At 39.4% G+C, this 19,624-nt stretch overlaps 1 protein-coding gene across 1 annotated transcript in view; it reads left to right on the top strand.

Annotated features, from left to right (window-relative positions):
- The window catches only part of LOC103347436 (uncharacterized), a 61,612-nt gene extending 42,025 nt beyond the window's left edge, over positions 1-19,587 (top strand). The window contains exons 4-5 of the mRNA XM_089320840.1: positions 17,813-17,978; positions 19,450-19,587. Coding sequence (XP_089176966.1) covers positions 17,813-17,978; positions 19,450-19,587 — 304 coding nt within the window. The remainder of the gene's footprint in view (positions 1-17,812; positions 17,979-19,449) is intronic.
- Positions 19,588-19,624: the final 37 nt, after the last annotated feature.

Genomic DNA, 19,624 nt, shown 5'->3' with positions numbered 1-19,624 from the left:
TCTTTCTTTTTTTAGTTTTTGTGATATTTCCATTACTTTATACCAAAAGGCTTATTGCTCCACTAAATTAACAGTTCAAAAAATAAAAACAAAAAGACCACTCTTTTGCATGAAAAAAGAGAAGGGCTATAAAAAATTATCAGATTGAAAGATCCCAATTTTACAATACAAGTAAAATTTTATATTCTATATATTAACTATCACAAATCAGAGAAAACATGATTTTGTTTCTTTTTTGAGTCTGACTTATTGCACTAAGCATATTGATATCTCATTGCACCCATTTTGTTTCAATGGTCAGGAATTTATTCTTTTTAAAAGATTTGTGCCCAAGTACTCTGGATTTTTCATATCATTTCATACAAAAAATGGGTTCATATATTTTATGTCAACTCATTTGTTTTAGAATTCTAAATGACATATTTTCGTGGGTTATAAGATTCTTATGTGTTTTATGATTTATAGCAATGTCAAATGTAAAAGTGCATTCTCTTGTTGCCCTTCATCTAACAGGTTACTCTTATACAATTTCTAATTGATAACTGCAAAAATATTTTCGGACATAGACTGACCTCCTGCATGGGAGGACACACAAAATATGAGGACACCTTCCAGGAACTTTTAGGTATAATGAATCATTTAACTTCCCTTGATTACAAACGGAGACAACCGCTGTGTCATGAGAGATTCTTATACAGTGTCTCCCTTGGAGTTCACGGCATGTCCAAAGGGCAGTGAGGCGGGACCCAGGAACCCTTCTGCTCCTTGTTCAAAGTATGGCTCATAGGTCAAGGATAGTTTTCACATTGTTGTGAGATAAAGAAAAATGTAAAGTGATGCACTGGATTTCAGAAAATAGTGTCAATTCTAGCTGCCTCAAGATACATCACATTGTATGACATAGGGGCTAGGATCCTGCAACAGGTAGGTGGAACCCTGTATGAGATTATCTCAGCAAGTATGAAGATTAATGGAATTTAAAATGTTAGCTTCTTAAAATTTATTAAGTTAAGACAGAAACCCTCTGGGAGAGAGAGATCCCTTTCACTGGTTTGTTCCTCTACGGAATATATCATGTAGGGTTGCACTGGTCCAAAGTCAGAAGCAAGGAGCTTACTGAAGCTTTCCCCCATGGGTAGAAGGAATCCAGGTAATCCAGTCAACACTACAGTTTTATCTTATTTTCATGGAAAATATTTTGAAATTCAGGCCTTGTTTTTTCATATTTACTTTCCATATACAGGGAAAATCATTTTTTGAACCAATACACTTTTGTCAGCAAAATATAATAATTTTAATTCCATTTTTCACAAGGAGTTTGAAGTTCTCTGTACATATAATCAATGTGCTCCAGATTAAACTCAACTAAGGGGCTCACAGCACTGCCTTTTAGTTTCCTTCCCCCTTCTTACTCAGTGAGCCCTGAGGCCCATGGATATTCTCAATATCCATGGAAAAGTCTCTGAGAGAATCACAGTCCTTGAGCAGAATAGCCTCTGTTCTGATGGTCTGCTTTCCAAAATGTAAAACATTGTGCCATATTTTTCTTGCTACATTAATGTCACCTTGTTCTCTGTCAGCCTGTTTTTGACCTCTAAAATAATGATAAAAGCAATACCTAAATTTTAGGATTGCTTTAAGGGATGAATGAGATAGTGGCTGAAAATTAATTTAATTGGGATAAAAGGAGAATTCATTGGGCTACTAGAGTTTTTTTTTTTTTTTTGAAACTTAAACTAACTAGTACTAGTCAAATCTAGCCAGTGATAGCCTACAGGTTCTCCATTTAATAGGGTAGAGTTCAGGTGAAATTTTTGAGGATATCTATTTTGGTTCCTTCACATTTGTGCCCTTTCCTGACTTTATGACATTCACCTCATTGCTTAGGAGAAATATGCAGGAAAATCCAATTCATTAGCAAGTGGGAGGACTGTAGAATTTGAGACTATAGGTAGTAAGGCAACATTTTGTTTTTCATTCAACAGAGAAAATGGAGCTATCTGTTGACTCTGAGCTCATGGAAGTCCCATACATCGACTAGAAGACCCAAATACGGAAGGATGGAAAGGCCACATCTAGTATGGGCCCATGTAACTCTGTATTCTACTTTCTGAACATCTACATACTTACATATGATTTTTTTTAACCATAGACTTCTTTTCACATTATTCTAAGACCATTTTAAAAATATTTATTGGAATTTTCTAAATTTAGTTGACATCTTAAACTTGTTTCTAGATAAAATGGATTTCTTGGTAAAAGACTGGTCATGAGACACCTGAAAATCAGACCAACTTTTTGCTTCATGTCTAACATTACTTGGTCTTAATGGAACATTCAGTGAGCAGCTTCTAACACATGAGCTCATCTTGTTAGATCTTAGTTCTACCATCACCCATACACAAGGGAGACTTGAAATGGTTCCTGCGAAAAGGGTATAGAAAGATTAAATGAAAAACAACAAAAATAGAATTTAACAGAGGAGTTTTTTGGTCAAAAATTTTTAAAGTCATGCAAATATTTCTGATAAGATGTATTTTCACAAACATTTTCATGATGCATATTTTTGAAAATACATCTTATCAGAAATATTTGCATGACTTTAAAAATTTTTGACCAAAAAACTCCTCTGTTAAATTCTATTTTTATGCTTTTCATTATCTTCTTACACCATTCTCTGTGTACTGTTTACTTTTCCCTAGACAAATTTGAGAACATCTTCCAACCAAATTTTTTTAATATTTCCAGTACTAACTTATTTTTCATCAACTGAAATTCCATTTAACAGATCAGCTTGTACATTCCTTTATGTTATATACATATAATTTTAAATATACAGATGACATCCCAAAAACCAAAGGAATCTTTCTGAACGAATAGGCTTCCTAGACAAATTCATGACCTGAATCATTTAAAAATATTCAAGACTCACAGTATATCTTGTAACTGTAAATGGAACCACAAAATGACAGATACATAAAAGTGCCTTGTTTCAAAAAACTCTATTGTGCCACATATATTCAAATGTTCATTAATAATGTTCATTTATACCTATTTGACTGTTAATATCTATTTGACTCTTTATTGATACCTATTTGTTAATACCTATTTGACTGTTCATTAATACCTATTTGACTCTTCATTAATACCTGTTTGACTTATTGTTAATACCTATTTGACTATTCATTCATGAATATTTGACTCTTCATTAATACCTATTTGACTTATTGTTAATACCTATTTGACTATTCATTCATGAATATTTGACTCTTCATTAATACCTATCTGATTCTTCATTAATACCTATTCGACTATTCAGTAATACTTGTTTGACTTACCGTTAATACCTATTTGACTATTCATTAATGAATATCTGACTGTTCATTAATATCTACTTTATAAAATTCCAATTTTATCTTTATTAGAAAAGGATTTAAAGATCAAATATGGAGACAACTAAAAATATGAACTACTGTTATTCTGAAAATGTTAATTTTTCATGTGACTAAAGTATGAAATTAGAACTATCCTCCAAAAATCTCAAATATTTTATAGAGCAAGAAACACAGGACCAAACATTGTTACATGTGCTTTTTATCAGTTCTATAACTACTTTTAATATTTTGTATATTCTTATGATGACTTGCAATATACTAAAACATATATACATAGTAATTCACTATTGCATCAAGGAATGTATAAATAAAATGTCTGATTACAAACTGTATTTTCTCAAACAAGCTAATTCAGCTTAATGACTATACAATAACATTTGATAAAGTCTAGTAATTTGATGAAGAAAATTCAGTAGTACACAAGTTCAGCTTTCAAACTATCATCTGACAATCTACATTTATTCTATTGTTTATGTCTTTTCTTGATGAAATAAAATTCACTATACAATTTACTGACTTTGTTAATCATTTTATTTGCTCGTGATTAGTGCTTTGTTGGAGGCTTAGCAGGATAGTCCTTGTGGTTTCATCTGGGTCACTCAAGGGCTTTCGGTGAACTGCCAGTGCCACCAGAGATGCTTAGGAGTCTTTCAATTTATGGTGGTTCATTCTTGATCTCTGAGGCATGAACACAGAAGCCCTGCCTCCTGGATAGGCAGGAAGGAGTTTCCTACAACAGGGATGCCAAATACTGTTCAAACTGCCACTTGCCTCACATTTGCTAGTGACCCATTGGTCAGAGTCTAGAGGTACAAGGTGCAAGGTCAAGCTCAGATTGAGTGGAGAATGGGACTGTACAAGGGGTCATGAGACATACCTGCATGTTCTAAGACAAGGTGGCAAAATTATTACTGAGGGCTGTTGCTGTAGACTGCTAAAGATAATCAAAACACACGGCATCATTACTAGCACACACATCCTTTTTATTCATCAGCCTTAACACTTCATTTTCCAGGAGGCTAAAACGGAATTTGGGTATGCTACATGGGTGAAAGAGCCCCAAGTGCTTGAATTCAAAGATAAAGGGGGCTTCAAAAACTTAAGGGATAATGTACATTCTCTTTTTCTTCCATTTCCCCACAAATGTATGAAGCCTCCTCATAGAAATCTGCAGGTAAAAACAAACTGTGTATGATTTAGTATTTTTCTCACTGGCTTTTAACTGCATCAAACTCAATTTGCTGTTAGTATCTTTTTCTTTGCTCCAGAATTTAAAGATGGCTTATAATACCTGGTGGAATTTATCTTTCCTCTACATAAACTTAACATGTTGAGAATTAATTTCCATTATCTCTAATGTTCCTCCTAATATCCAGCTAGAACAAAAGTCTACTAATATCGTGGGTCTTCTTAGCATCAGTTTCTCTGTAATTTTTATCCCCAAATTCCCATTTGTTACTTTACTATGTATGAAAAATTTGATCTTGATGCCCTATGAAGTTTTTAAAGAAAGATTTATATACTTATTTATTTGAAAGACACAGTTTCAGAAACAGGGAGAGAAATATCTTCTATCCACTGGTTTATACCCCAAATAGCCAAAACATCCAGGATTGAGCCAGGTTGAAGTGAGATGCCAGGAGCTTCATCATGTTTCCCGCATGGGTGGCCCAAGTACTTGGATCATCTATTCCTGTTTTCCCAGGCCATTAGCAGGGAGTTGATTGGAAATACTACAGCCACGACTCAAACCAGTGTCCATATCAGAAACAGTCACTGTAGATAGCGGCTTAATACACTAGGCCCCAATGCTGGCCCCCTGCCATATAAATTTTTATTAGTGATGTAAACTGTAATCTGATTAAGTTTTCCAGTTTTATTCATTCTGTTGCAAATGGCCAGATATCATTTTTTTAACCATTGTGTGGTATTCCATGGTGTATATATCCCATAATTTCTTTATCCAGTCTTCAGTTGACTAGAATCAGCATTTGGGCTGATTCCATATCTTGGCAATTGTGAATCGAGCTGCAGTAAACATGGGAGTAAAGATAATTCTTTCATATGCTTATTTCATTACTCTTGGGTAAATTCCCAGGAGTGGGATGGCTGGGTCATATGGGAGATCTAGTTTTCAGCTATTAGAGGTATTTCCATAGTTTTCCCCCAATGGCTGTACTAGTTTACATTCCCACCTACAGTGGATTAGGTTATCTTTTCTCCCACATACTCACCAACCTTTGTTGTTTGTTGATTTCTATATGAAAGCCATTCTTTTTTTTTTTTCTTTTGACAGGCAGAGTTAGACAGTGAGAGAGAGAGAGAGACAGAAAGGACTTCCTTCCATTGGTTCACTCCCCAAACAGCCACTACAATATGAAAGCCATTCTAACAGGGGTGAGGTGAAACCTCCTTATGGTTTTGATTTGCATTTCCCTGATGGCTAGTGATCCTGAGCATTTTTTCATGTGTCTATTGGCCATTGGATTTCCTGTTTTGAAAAATGCCTGTTTTAGTCCTTTGCCCATTTCTTAACTGGGATGTTTGTTTTTGTTGTTGTTGAGTTTCCTGAACTGTTTATATATTCTTGTTATTAATCCTTTATCAATTGCGTAGTTTGCAAATAGTTCCTCCCATTCTGTCGATTGCCACTTCACTCTCCTGAGTAATTTCTTTTGCAGTACAGAAGCTTCTCACTTTGATGTAATCTCACTTGTCAATTTTGGTTTGTTTGCCTTTGTCTCTGGGGTCTTTTTTAAGAACTCTTTGCCTATGCCAGTGTCTTGCAGGGTTTTACCAATGTTCTGTAGTAACTTGGTGGTTACACTATGTTAGTAGAATCAGCTTAAGAAAATTGTGTTATATAAACTGTGAAAAAAATCCAACTCTGGAGAAATTTTCCTTTTTCGAAGCTCTTTCATCTTCGTTTATTTTAAGAAAACATTTTCTCAGAAAATATTTTGTTAAAAGTATCGTTTAATAGAGAAATCACTAGCTATAATTTTTTCTAAACGATGTTTACCCATTTTTTAACTTTTATTTAATGAATATAGATTTCCAAAGTACAGCTTATGGACTACATTGCCGCCCCCCCCCCCCGATGACTTCCCTCCCACCCGCAACCCTCCCCTTTCCCGCTGTCCCTCCCCTTCCATTCATATCAAGATTCATTGTCAATTTTCTATATATACAGAAGATCAGTTTAGTATACATTAAGTAAAGATTTCAACAGTTTGCACCCACACAGAAACACAAAGTGAAAAATACTGTTTGAGTACTGGTTATAGCCTTAAATCACAATGTACAGCACATTAAGGACAGAGATCCTACATGAGGAGTAAGTGCACAGTGACTCCTGTTGTTGACTTTACAAATTGACACTCCTGTTTATGGCATCAATAATCTCGCTATGCTCCAGTCATGAGTTTCCAAGGCTATGGTAGCCTTTTGAGTTCACCGACTCTTATCTTGTTTAGACAAGGTCATAGTCAAAGTAGAAGTCCTCTCCTCCCTTCAGAGAAAGGTACCTCCTTCTTTGAAGACCTGTTCTTTCCACTGGGATCTCACTCACAGAGATCTTTCATTTAGGTTTGTTTTTGTTGTTGTTGGCTTTTTTTTTTTTTTTTTTTTTTTTTGCCAGAGTGTCTAGGCTTTCCATGCCTGAAATACTCTCATGGGCTTTTCAGCCGGATCCAAATGCCTTTAGGGCTGATTCTGAGGCCAGAGCACTGTTTAGGACAACTGCCATTCTATCAGTCTGCTGTGTATCTCGCTCTCCCCTTTATTAGCAGGCACTAGAGTTGTTTATGTGATCCCTTTGACTCTTAGTCCTTTCATTATGATCAATTATGAACAGAAATTGATCACTTGGACTAGTGAGATGCCATTGGTACATGCCACCTTGATGGGATTGAATTGGAATCCCCTGGTATGTTTGTAACTCTACCATTTGGGGCAAGTCAGCTTGAGCATGTCCCAAATTGTACATCTCTTCCCTCTCTTATTCCCACTCTTATATTTAACAGGGATCACATTTCAGTTAAATTTCAGCACTTAAGAATAACTGTGTATTAATTACAGAATTAAACCAGTAGTATTAAGTAGAACAGACAAAAAAAATACTAAGAGGATAATGTATTAAGTTGTTCATTAATAGTCAGGGCTATGCTGATCAAGTCAGCGTTTCTCATAGTGTCCATTTCACTTCAACAGGTTTCCTTTTTGGTGTTCAGTCAGTTGTCACCGATCAGGGAGAACATATGATATTTGTTCCTTTGGGACTGGCTTATTTCACTCAGCATGATGTTTTCCAGATTCCTCCACCTTGTTGCAAATGACCGGGTTTCATTGTTTTTTTACTGCGGTATAGTATTCTAAAGAGTACATATCCCATAATTTCTTTATCCAGTCTACTATTGATGGGCATTTAGGTTGATTCCAGGTCTTAGCTATTGTGAATTGAGCTGCAATAAACATTAAGGTGCAGACCGCTTTGGTATCTTGATTGGGATTGCATTGAATCTATAAATTGCTTTTGGGAGAATGGACATTTGATGATGTTGATTCTTCCAATCCATGAGCATGGAAGATTTTTCCATTTTTTGGTATCCTCTTCTATTTCTTTCTTTAAGATTTTGTAATTCTCATCGTAGAGATCTTTAACGTCCTTGGTTAAGTTTATTCCAAGGTATTTGATTGTTTTTGTAGCTATTGTGAATGGGATTGATCTTAGAAGTTCTTTCTCAGCCGTGGCATTGCTTGTGTATGCAAAGGCTGTTCATTTTTGTGCACTGATTTTATATCCTGCCACTTTGCCAAACTCCTCTATGAGTTACAATAATCTCTTAGTAGAGTTCTTTGGATCCTCTAAGTAAAGAATCATATCGTCTGCAAAGAGGGATAGTTTGACTTCTCTCTTCTCAATTTGTATTCCTTTAGTTTCTTTTTCTTGTCTGATGGCTCTGGCTAAAACTTCCAGAACTATGTTAAATAGCAGTGGTGAGAGTGGGCATCCCTGTCTGGTGCCAGATCTCAGTGGAAATGCTTCCAACTTTTCCCCATTCAATAGGATGCTGGCGGTGGTATTTTCTTAAATTGCTTTGATTATATTGAGGAATGTTCCTTCTATACCCAATTTGCTTAGAGTTTTCATCATGAAAGGGTGTTGAATTTTATCGAATGCTTTCTCGGCATCTATTGAGATAATCATATGGTTTTTCTTCTGCAGTCTGTTAATGTGGTGAATCACATTGATTGATTTGCGAAAGTTGAACCATCACTGCATACCAGGGATGAATCCCACTTGGTCTGGGTGGATGATTTTTCTGATGTGTTGTTGTATTCTATTGGCAAAAATTTTATTGAGGATTTTTGCGTTTATGTTCATCAGGGATATTGGTCTATAATTTTCTTTCAGTGCTGCATCTTTCTCTGGCTTAGGGATTAAGGTGATGCTGGCTTCATAGAAAGAATTTGGGAGGATTCCCTCTTTTTCGATTGTTCTGAATAGTTTGAGAAGAAATGGGATTATTTCTTTAAATGTCTGGTAGAATTCAGCAGTGAATCCATCTGGTCCTGGGCTTTTCTTTGTTGGGAGGGCCTTTATTACTGTTTCCATTTCTGTTTCAGTTATGGGTCTATTTATGTTTTCTATGTCTTCATGGTTCAATTTTGGTAGATTGTATGTGTCCAGGAATCTATCCACTTCTGATAGATTTTCCTGTTTGCTGGCATACAAGTCCTTGTAGTAATTTCTGATGATTCTTTTTATTTCTGTGGTGTCTGTTGTTACATTTCCTTTTTCAATCTCTGATTTTATTGATTTGGGTCTTTTCTTTTTTTAGTTAGTTGGGCCAATGGGGTGTCAATCTTGTTTATTTTTTCAAAAAACCAGCTCTTCGCTTGGCTGATTTTTTGCAATGTTTTTTTGAATTCAATCCTGTTAATTTCTTCTCTGGTTTTAATTATTTCTCTTCTCCTACTAGATTTGGGTCTGGTTTGCTGCAGTTTTCTAGGTCCCTGAGATGCTCTGAAAGCTCATTTATTTGGTGCCTTTCCAATTTCTCGATATAGGCACCTATTGCTATAAACTTGCCTCTCAATACTGCTTTTGCCGTATCCCATAGGTTTTGATATGCTGTGTTGTTATCCTCATTTACTTCCAGAAAGTTTTTGATTTCTCTTTTGATTTCTTGAATGACCCAGTGTTCATTCAGGAGCATGTTGTTCAGTCTCCATGTGTTTGCATACTTTCTAGGGTTTCCTGAGTTGCTAATTTCCAGCTTCATTCTGCTGTGGTCTGAGAAGCTGCATGGTATGATTCTAATTCTTTTAAATTTACTGAGACTTGCTTTATGGCCTAGTATGTGATCAATCCTAGAGAAGGTTCCATGCACTGCTGAGAAGAATGTAAAGTCTTTAGATGTAGGATTGAAAGTTCTGTAGATATCTGTTAGATCCATTTGGGCAATAGTGTCAATTAAATCTGCTGTTTCCTTGTTGATCTTCTGTCCGGATGATCTATTTCTGAGAGGGGAGTATTGAAGTCCCCCAGTACTATTGTATTGGAATCTAAATCTCCCTTTAAGTCCCTTAACATATCTTTTAAATAGACCGGTGCCCTGTAATTAGGTGCATATGCAGTTATAATAGTTACATCTTCATGTTGAATTGAACCCTTAATCATTATATAGTGCCCCTCTTTGTCTCTCTTAACAGTTTTTGTATTAAAGTTTATTTTGTCTGATATTAATATGGCTACACCTGCTTTTTTGGTTTCTGTTGGCATCGATTATCTTTTTCCAACCTTTCACTTTCAGTTTGCATGCATCTTTGTTAGAGAGATGTGTTTCTTGTAGGCAACAAATAGTTGGGTTTTGTTCCTTAAGCCAGTCAGCCAGTCTATGTCTTTTAACTGAAGAGTTAAGTCCATTAACGTTTAATGTGACTATTGATACATAGTGATTTTGCCCTGCCATTTTCCCAGAGATATTTTCTAGTATATGCTTTGAGCTTCCCATGCTCTTTTACTGGTAGGTGCTCTTCCTTTCCCTTCTTTCATATTGATGGCCCTGTTTCTGTGTTTCTGAGTGTAGCACATCTTTAAGTATCTTTTGCAGGGCCGGACGAGTGGCCACAAAGTCTTTCAATTTCTGTTTGCTATGAAAGGTCTTTATTTCACCTTCATTCACAAATGAGACCTTAGCAGGATATAATATTCTGGACTGGCAATTTTTCTCTCTTAGCACCTGTGCTATGTCTCACCATTCCCTCCTAGCCTGTAGTGTTTCTGATGAGAAGTCTGCTGTGAGTCTAATTGGAGATCCTCTGAGAGTAATCTGACGTTTCTCCCTTGCACATTTTAGGATCTTTTCTTTATGTTTCACTGTGATGAGTTTAATTACAACATGTTGTGGTGAGGATCTCTTTTGGTCATGTTTACTGGGGGTTCTATGAGCTTCCTGTACTAGGATGTCTCTATCCTTCCCCAAACCTGGAAAGTTCTCTGCTAGTATCTCACTAAAAAGGCCTTCTAATCCTTTCTCTCCATGCCTTCAGGAACTCCTAGAACTCGAATGTTGGTTTTTTTTTTTAATAGTATCCTGTAGATTCCCAACAATATTTTTTAGATTTCTGATTTCCTCTTCTTTTCTTTGGTTTGACTGTATGTTTTCCTGTGCTCTGTCTTCTAAGTCCGATATTCTCTCTTCTGTTTCACTGACTCTGTTTTTTAGACTTTCTAATGTGTTTGTCATTTGATCTATTGAGCTCTTCATTTCATTTTGATTTCTCTTCACTATCACACTTTCCTGTTCTACTAGTTCCTGCGTTTCATTTTGATTCTTCCTTAGAATTTCATTTTCACGAGAGAGATTTTCAATCCTGTCCAATAAGGATTTCTGTAGTTCAAGGATTCGCTTTTTGAAAACTTCTAAATGTTCTTATCATAAATTTTTTGAAATCCGTATTTGCATTTCTTCTATCTCATCATCTTCATAATCTTGGCTTGGGGTGTTCTGTTTATTTGGAGGTGTCATAGTGTCATCGTTGATCTTGTTTCCTCAATTTTTGTGTTTGTTGCTTGGCATTGTTAATTCTTCTTCCCTCACTGTGACTTTTTTTTTATATACTATCTCTGTGTTAAGTGGACTGCCTGCTGTTGGAGGAGCCTTGGAGTCTTGAGATGGGTGTGGCCTGAGAGCTCTGCTTGGTTCTTCCGGGTTACGGGTGTGCAAAGGTGACACCCTCAGGCTATGCGTGGTAAATCTCTATTTATTTATTTATTTTATTTTTTATTCAGGAGGTAAGTAATACCGCACGGCTGAGCAAAATTGATGGTGTTTAGCTTCCGATCTCTGGCTTCTACCCAAAGAGTCTGTGCTGGTTCAGTTTCTCCTGCAGACTCCCACTGGGTTGCCTATGCTACTGAATTGTAGCGCCTCAGTTCCTTAGCTCTCCCCTTTTGTTATGTATATCCCAAGTGGGGCCTGCTCTTTGTCTCTTGCTCGCCTTTGCAAGGTTGGCGGAGAGAGAAACTTGTTTGTACCAGTACCCCCCCACCCTTTTTTTTTTTCCTTCTCTCCTGTAGTCAGTCTGGTGAACTTTCCCGCCTCAAAGCCCGCTTCCCTCTAGATTCTGTCCATTTCCTCGCCAATGTCTCGGGTTAATGAGCTCACCTCCCCTTCCAGCGCCGATGTGTGGACTCGGAGCCCTGGGTGTCCCTGCTCTCCCCGCTGGTGTCTGTGTGACATCCACTCCCCTTCCTGCACTGGCGTGCAGACCCTGCGGCTCCCGCAGCTCGGCTTCTGCGCGGTGGGCGACCCTGCTCTCCCAGTAGGTCCTCTGAGTCACAGCCACTAGATCCGGAAGAGTTTCCTCTGCAATTTTTTCCTGATCCTTTTTCTGAGGCTACCTCCACTTTTATTAAATTAAATTTTCCCGGACTATCGGTGCACGCCCTCACTATTCCGCCATCTTGGCTCCGCCCCCTCCATGTTTACCCATTTTTAAAACTGCAATATGACTACCCTTCATCAGTTCACAGATCACTGCATTTTCTTTAAATGCACTGTGTAACCATCATGGAGGTCTAGATGTAGGCCATGACCAGCTCTTGCAAGTCACCATATGTTCCTCTTAAATCCCAATCTCTCTCACTTAGTGTAACCACTTTCTGAGCTCCATTTTTTCTTTTTTTTTCCTGAATAAGTAATAATAACTTCATTTTAACTCAATGTGCTGAAATACAAAAAATATTTTCAGCAGCAAATGTATGTTTCTCATTAACATCAACTAGTTAAAAATGAGGCTGAAAAGTTAAATACATTTTATATATCTGAATCTTGAAAATTAATTTCCACCATTATTAAATAACTTTAGCAGAATTTTATTTTCAAAAATGGGACTCAAATAAGTTATATCTTCATTTTAAAAACTGAATGCAAAATTAACTGGGTTACAGTTACAATGATAAAATCTAACAACAAAGATTTAAATATAAGAATTCCTTTTTAAACATAAAGTTCACATACTGCAAACAGAAAACAAGGTGTTATTTCATTCTTAGTGAAGAAGTCTTGCAAATGGTAGGCACTCAATATTTGCTCAACTGGATCTAACATTAACATCATTCCAAGAATAGTTAAATAAAGTACAGCTCATAATCCATATAAAAAGGTTTGCAAAATACTGTTATGTGTACTGAAAATGCTGTCTTTAAAATTTGAGAACACTTAAAACAAACCCAAGCACCCACCTACATTTTTTTGAAAGAATACACTGAATATTTCAATTTTACCCAATCAAGAGCATGCTATCCAAGTCAGAGAGTATAACCTCTTTGAGAGTATAACTGGCTAGGAGAAATGCAAAATTGCTGATGGATATTCACAAACTTATCAGATTCCTTGTATTTTAGTAGCACTTTCTATGATCCACAATTTTATAAAGAATTCTGCTTTGATTTTAAATTTATACACAAAACTTAAATGGGTGGGTTAGTTGGTAATTATACTTTTGACAATTTAAGCTCTCAGAGCCAAAAATTAAATAAAAATGTTCATAACAGCTTTGTAAGAGATCTTTGATAATATTTAATTCTGTTATAACTGATGACCTTAAAGGGCACTATCTTCATATTTTATCATGCAGTAAATTGAACATTTTTAAGAATTATCTCTGTCAGTTAACTGTGCCCCCAAATAAATCACATTTAAGTGAAATATTTCAACCAACCTGAACTTTCAACATTAAACTGAGTCCTAGTTTCAGAAATACACTCTTGAACAAACCACACACAAGCCCAAGCAAATACAAGTACACACATACACACACATACACACAATCACATAATTCATGCAAGGTTCTCCAATTACAAGACAGTAACACATGAGTATTTAAGGAGATAACATTGTCAAGCCATAGTATGGTACCTATTTGTGTTCCAAAAACCAATATATATTAAAATTCAAAAATGAAAAAGGCACAAATATTGTATATCTTAAAGAACAGTTATCCAATGGTCATTTTTTAAACATGTATTTAAAACAACTCACTACTTTCCTTTTTTTTTTTTTTTTTTTTTTTTTTTTTTTTTTTTTTTTTGGACAGGCAGAGTTAGACAGTGAGAGAGAGAGAGACAGAGAGAAAGGTCTTCCATTTTTCCGTTGGTTCACCCCCCAAGTGGCCACTACAGCGTTGTAGCCGGCACGCTGCCCTGATCCGAACCCAGGAGCCAGGTGCTTCCTCCTGGTCTCCCATGCGGTGCAGGGCCCAAGGACCTGGGCCATCCTCCACTGCACTCCCAGGCCACAGCAGAGAGCTGGACAGGAAGAGGAGCAACTGGGACAGAATCCGGCACCCCGACCGGGACTAGAACCCGGGGTGCCAGCGCCGCAGCCACAGGTGGAGGATTAACCTAGACCACTCACTACTTTCTAAGGAAAAGCCCTATTTGGGTGACAAAAGGGAAGCGAGAACAGACTGATAAATTGAAAGGCAAGATTGCTCTGGAAATAATCTGTGCCTATTTTGAGAATGTGTTTTAAAAATGGAAAGAGGAAAAGGCTAGTAGAGCACTTGCTTCAGAATACACTAACAGATTTTATCATTGTTTCAAGCACCCATGATACCAAAAATATACATAATAAATAAAAAATAAATCAACTACCATAAGATGGTAGGCATTGCATTACCGGAAACGTGGACACTTTATAAACATGGATATTCTTAAAGCACAGCGTTCGACATTTTTGGTATAAAATGTGCGACTAAACTTAAAAATCTTTACAAAATCCTTAGGATTTGCAATAAACACTACAGTAGGCAAGGGTAAACTGAAATACTCACTAATACGGTATGATTATTGAAGTCACTGTCGCTAGAAAATGTAGATTAGAGCAGTGAATCAATTCTCAATGTACCAGTGTGGTGTCCTTTAGATATATCAATTTTTTTGATAGATGACAACATTAATTACCAAGCAAATTTTTGTTTTCCTGTAAGACTCTGTTAAATTCTTAAAAGTTATATTTCACATGGAAATTTAATAGGCTCAATCTTAATGGTGGAGTAAAGGAAGTCAATTTTTATTCTCCATAACATTCTTACTTAGGATGAAGTCCATCACCAGGGAACAATATTTCTCCTATTCTAAGAGATTCTTCCAATTTAAGTTACTACAACAATTAAACATCACAGAGAGAGGCTGAATCTGAAAATGTGATCTTTCAAACTCCTCTTTGTTGTGAATAACAAATGCTTATTTTGATAGTACCTGCTCAAAGTACATATGAATCAGTCCTGATATGTTTGATTCCTCAGTTAACACCTAGTAAAGAGATAGCAAAAATAAAATCTATTGCAAATTCTCAAGCTTCATTTTTCTCCTTTTGCCCTGAACTGAAAAACTAAATAAACAAATTATATAAAGTCTAATCTACAGAATAAAGTTATATATGCAAACACATAGTTATATGCATTTTTCCCGTGACACACTTTTCTCTTGTGGTTAAATATAAATTTTACCTAAGAAGCACACTGTCACTGCTACAGTAAGTCAGATCCAACAGCCTGACACTGACTGCTCCTGCTTCTCTGGGACAATGCACCAAAACAGACCTTCCTTAGGAACACAACTCACAAACATTGAACATGTACACGTGTTTAAAGCTAAAACTCATTTGTCGTGAAAAACTGGCCCATGCAAAGCAGTTTATAGTTTTTCCTGTTCACATTGTGCAGAATTTTAATATCATCCACAGTTAACAGTAATGAAACACAAAGGAGAACACAAAGGGAGAAAGTTTCATAGTGCAGCCTGAAACAAACTTAAGAGTTCTCTCCTTTGTGTGCATCTTGCACATGCAAATTGTATTAGTTCACTGTTTGAAGGAGAGTAGACTGCCCAGGAATTGTTTATTGTTCAGGTGCCTTTTCCAAAGTGAAGAACCTTAAAAATCAAACCAAGATGGAGTGACCTAAGCCAATACCATTAAAAACAAGAAGTTACCTTTGCCCCAAATAAAAAATTACAGCCCTAAACTTTTTCCCCCAAAGCTAAAATTAGGTGCAGCTATAAAAATAAGGGACCCTATGCTCAGCTAGCTGCGACACTTGCGCCTGGCTGTGCTAAGACCTAACCCAGTTTGTATGCCTCCTAATACTCAAATAACGGTGCGGGAAGCGGGACGCCGCTCTCCCACCAGGGGAACAAAGGGAGCGAGACGTCGTCCCCCTCAGGGTGAACAAGATGGCGCTGGCAGGGAAAGGAACTACTAAAGAAGTAAACAACAAAATGGCGACGAGGTGCATGCCTCCCATGTGATCCCGTAGCTGATTGGATAGAAGACGCATGCCCTTCACATGATCAGCTCATGGACTGGACTGCTGTGTGCATGGACTCTATAGTGCTTTTGATTGGTTGCTGCGGGTATACAAACCGTGTGGCTTTGTGCTGGGGGCGCTCTCTGGACTCCCGAGTTCAGGAGGCCCGTCTGTGCAGACGCCGAATAAATCCTCTTGCTTTTGCATCAGCTGGTCTGGAGTCTGAGTCTTTGGGGTGTGCCCCTCGACGTGTTAGCATCCTCACTCTGAGGGTCTTACATTTCGGGGGCTCGTCCGGGATTGGTGCGCCCCCAGACTCAATTCCAGGTTCGGCTGGAGGTAAGAGCTAGCTCAGTTTTCATTTTGTGTTGCTGTTGTGTGTATGTCTTCGGTGTTTCGAAAAACTGTACCTGTACAGGGCTTGTTTCGCTTGGGCCAGCGGGGGAGGCAGACGTGCCCTGAGACCCCTGGTCCCGCCCTGGAGGACGCTCCAAGAGTTTTGTGGGGGAGGGAGAGAGATCAGGTCTCTCTCCTCCCCGGGGAACCCGGCCGTGGTCGGCCGCTCCCCTCTCGATTCGTACTTTCGGTTTGTTGCTGATCAGTTGCCACGCGACTTGTGTGGTTTGTTCTGTTCGTCTGTCTAGTCGGTGTCCTGCACGTTGTCGATTCAATTGTTTTACCCATGGGTCAACAACTAACTACTCCTTTAAGTCTGACTTTAGGACATTGGAAAGAGGTCACGAAACGGGCACATAACCAGTCAGTGGAAGTGCGCAATAAAAAGTGGCTGGCTTTCTGTACCTCTGAGTGGCCCTCCCTTGAGGTCCGATGGCCGCGGGACGGCACTTTTAACCTTACTACTATTTTACAGGTCAAAGAGGTTTTCCAACCAGGACCACATGGACATCCTGACCAAGTGCCCTATATTGTCACCTGGGAGAGTCTCTCCCAAGATCCCCCAACATGGGTTAAGCCTTCCCTTTCCTCTTTAGGGGCACAGACCCCGAAACCAGGCCCCAGGCCTTCTTCAACCCCACTTGTGCCTTTACCTTCGGCGCCACTCACTTCTTCTTCCCTTTTTCCCCTGAATGAACCACCTAAGCCTATGCCTAAAACTCCACCAGTTCTCCCAGATACTCAGGAAAGTCTTCTACTTCTAGACCCTCCTCCTCCGTACCCTCCTCGGGTCCCACCACAGTTGGTTCAGGAACCCCAGGACCCCAAGCCGCCCTCCCCCAACTCCACCGAAATGGGAGGGTTAGAGCCTTCCTCCTCCCCACCCTCTACTCACCTGCGGCTGCGAAGGGAACATGCCAGTGGCCCGGAGGGTGTCTGGTCCTCTCAAGCATTTCTTTTAAGGTCGGTGGCTGGCCAGATTCAGTATTGGCCGTTGTCCACCTCCAACCTATACAACTGGAAGACCCATAATCCCTCCTTTTCCCAAGACCCCCAAGCTTTGACCAGATTAATTGAATCCATTCTACTCACTCACCAACCCACTTGGGATGATTGTCAGCAACTTTTACAGGCCCTCCTCACCACGGAGGAAAAACAGCGAGTCATATTAGAGGGTCGTAAAAATGTGCTGGGAGCAGATGGCAGGCGACCCAACTGCCTAACGAGATCGAGGACGTCTTCCCTCTGACTCGCCCGGAGTGGGACTACAACTCCGTGGCCAGTAGGGAGCAACTCTGTCTCTATCGCCAGACTCTGTTAGCGGGTCTCAAAGGGGCAGGGAAGCACCCCACCAATTTGGGCAAGGTACGTGCGATTATCCAGGGTCAGGAAGAGACACCGGCAGGGTTCTTAGAACACTTAATGGAAGGTTATCGCATGTATACCCCTTTTGACCCTTTGGCCACCAAATGCCAGTCGGATGTAATTATGTCGTTTATCGGACAGTTGGCTCCTGATATCCAAAACAAGTTACAACAACTGGACGGGCTGCAAGGGTATACATTACAGGACCTACTAAAGGAGGCAGATAAAATTTTCAATAAAAGGGAAACACAGGAGGAAAAGGAAGAAAGATTACGCAAAGAGCAAGAGCGGAGGGAGGACATCCGGGACAAAAAGCGGAATCGAGAATTAACCAAAATTTTGGCCACGGTAGTGCAGGGTGCAGGGCAAAGTAGGCCAGGACAGAATAAGACCCTGGGAGACAAGAGAAGGCCCCGAGTAGAACGAGACCAATGTGCCTACTGCAAAGAAAAAGGACACTGGGTTAAGGACTGCCCTAAGCTGTCTCAGGAAACTAAGACAAAGACAGTTCCAGTCCTGCCCTTGGGGGAAGACAACTAGGAAAGTCAGGGCCAGGAGCCCCCCCCCCCGAGCCCAGGGTAACTCTTGATGTAGGGGGGCACCTGGTGACCTTCCTGGTAGATATGGGAGCACAACATTCAGTGTTGACCGAGGCCAGGGGCCCTCTGAGTTCTAAAACTTCTTGGGTCCAGGGAGCTACTGGGGAAAATTGTACAGGTGGACAACTGAATGAAAGGTCCATTTGAACACCAGACAGGTGACTCACTCGTTCCTACTGGTGCCAGACTGCCCATACCCCCTATTGGGCCAGGATTTGCTTTCAAAAGTGGGGGCCCAAATTCACTTTCATGATAAGGGGATTTCAGCCACCAGCCCAGAAGGGCAGCCCCTTCAAATACTGACAATACGCCTAGAGGATGAACATCAATTGCTCGAAAAAAAACCAGCTAATACAACCTCTCTAGACCCCAAGCGGTTAACGGACTTTCCCCAAGCTTGGGCAGAAATGGCCAGAGTAGGATTGGCTGTCAACCAGCCGCCCCTAATAATTGACTTACAACCCTCGGCCACCCCAGTGTCAATCCGGCAGTATCCTACGAGCAAAGAGGCCAAGGAGGGCATCAGGCCCCATATAGACAGACTGTTGTGGTTGGGCATCTTAAAACCATGCTGCTCGCCTTGGAATACCCCCCTCCTCCCAGTAAAAAAGCCAGGCATGGGGGACTACAGGCCAGTGCAGGACCTACGGGAAGTTAACCGAAGGACGGGAGACCTGCACCCTACTGTGCCCAATCCTTACAACCTGCTAAGTGCCCTACCACCAAGCCATCAATGGTATACGGTACTAGACCTTGAAGATGCATTCTTTTGTTTAAGACTGAGTCCTCAAAGTCAACCCCTGTTCACCTTCGAATGGAAAGACCCGGAGGCCGGACTTTCCGGACAACTCACTTGGACGACATTGTCACAGGGGTTTAAAAATTCGCCTACCCTGTTCGATGAGGCCCTGCACCAGGATCTGGCAGACTTCCGAGTCAACAACCCCAGCATAGTCCTCCTTCAATATGTGGACGACATGCTTTTGGCGGCAGAGACCAGGACTGTCTAAAAGGTACGGGGGCCCTGCTAAAAAAATTGGGGGAATT

Source organism: Oryctolagus cuniculus, chromosome 19 (genome assembly GCF_051225735.1).
Source record: "Oryctolagus cuniculus isolate XC-2025 breed Fujian yellow rabbit chromosome 19, ASM5122573v1, whole genome shotgun sequence".
Classification (NCBI taxonomy): domain Eukaryota; kingdom Metazoa; phylum Chordata; class Mammalia; order Lagomorpha; family Leporidae; genus Oryctolagus; species Oryctolagus cuniculus.
Note: the sequence above shows the minus strand (reverse complement) of the source record. Positions and strands in the feature narration are given on the sequence as shown.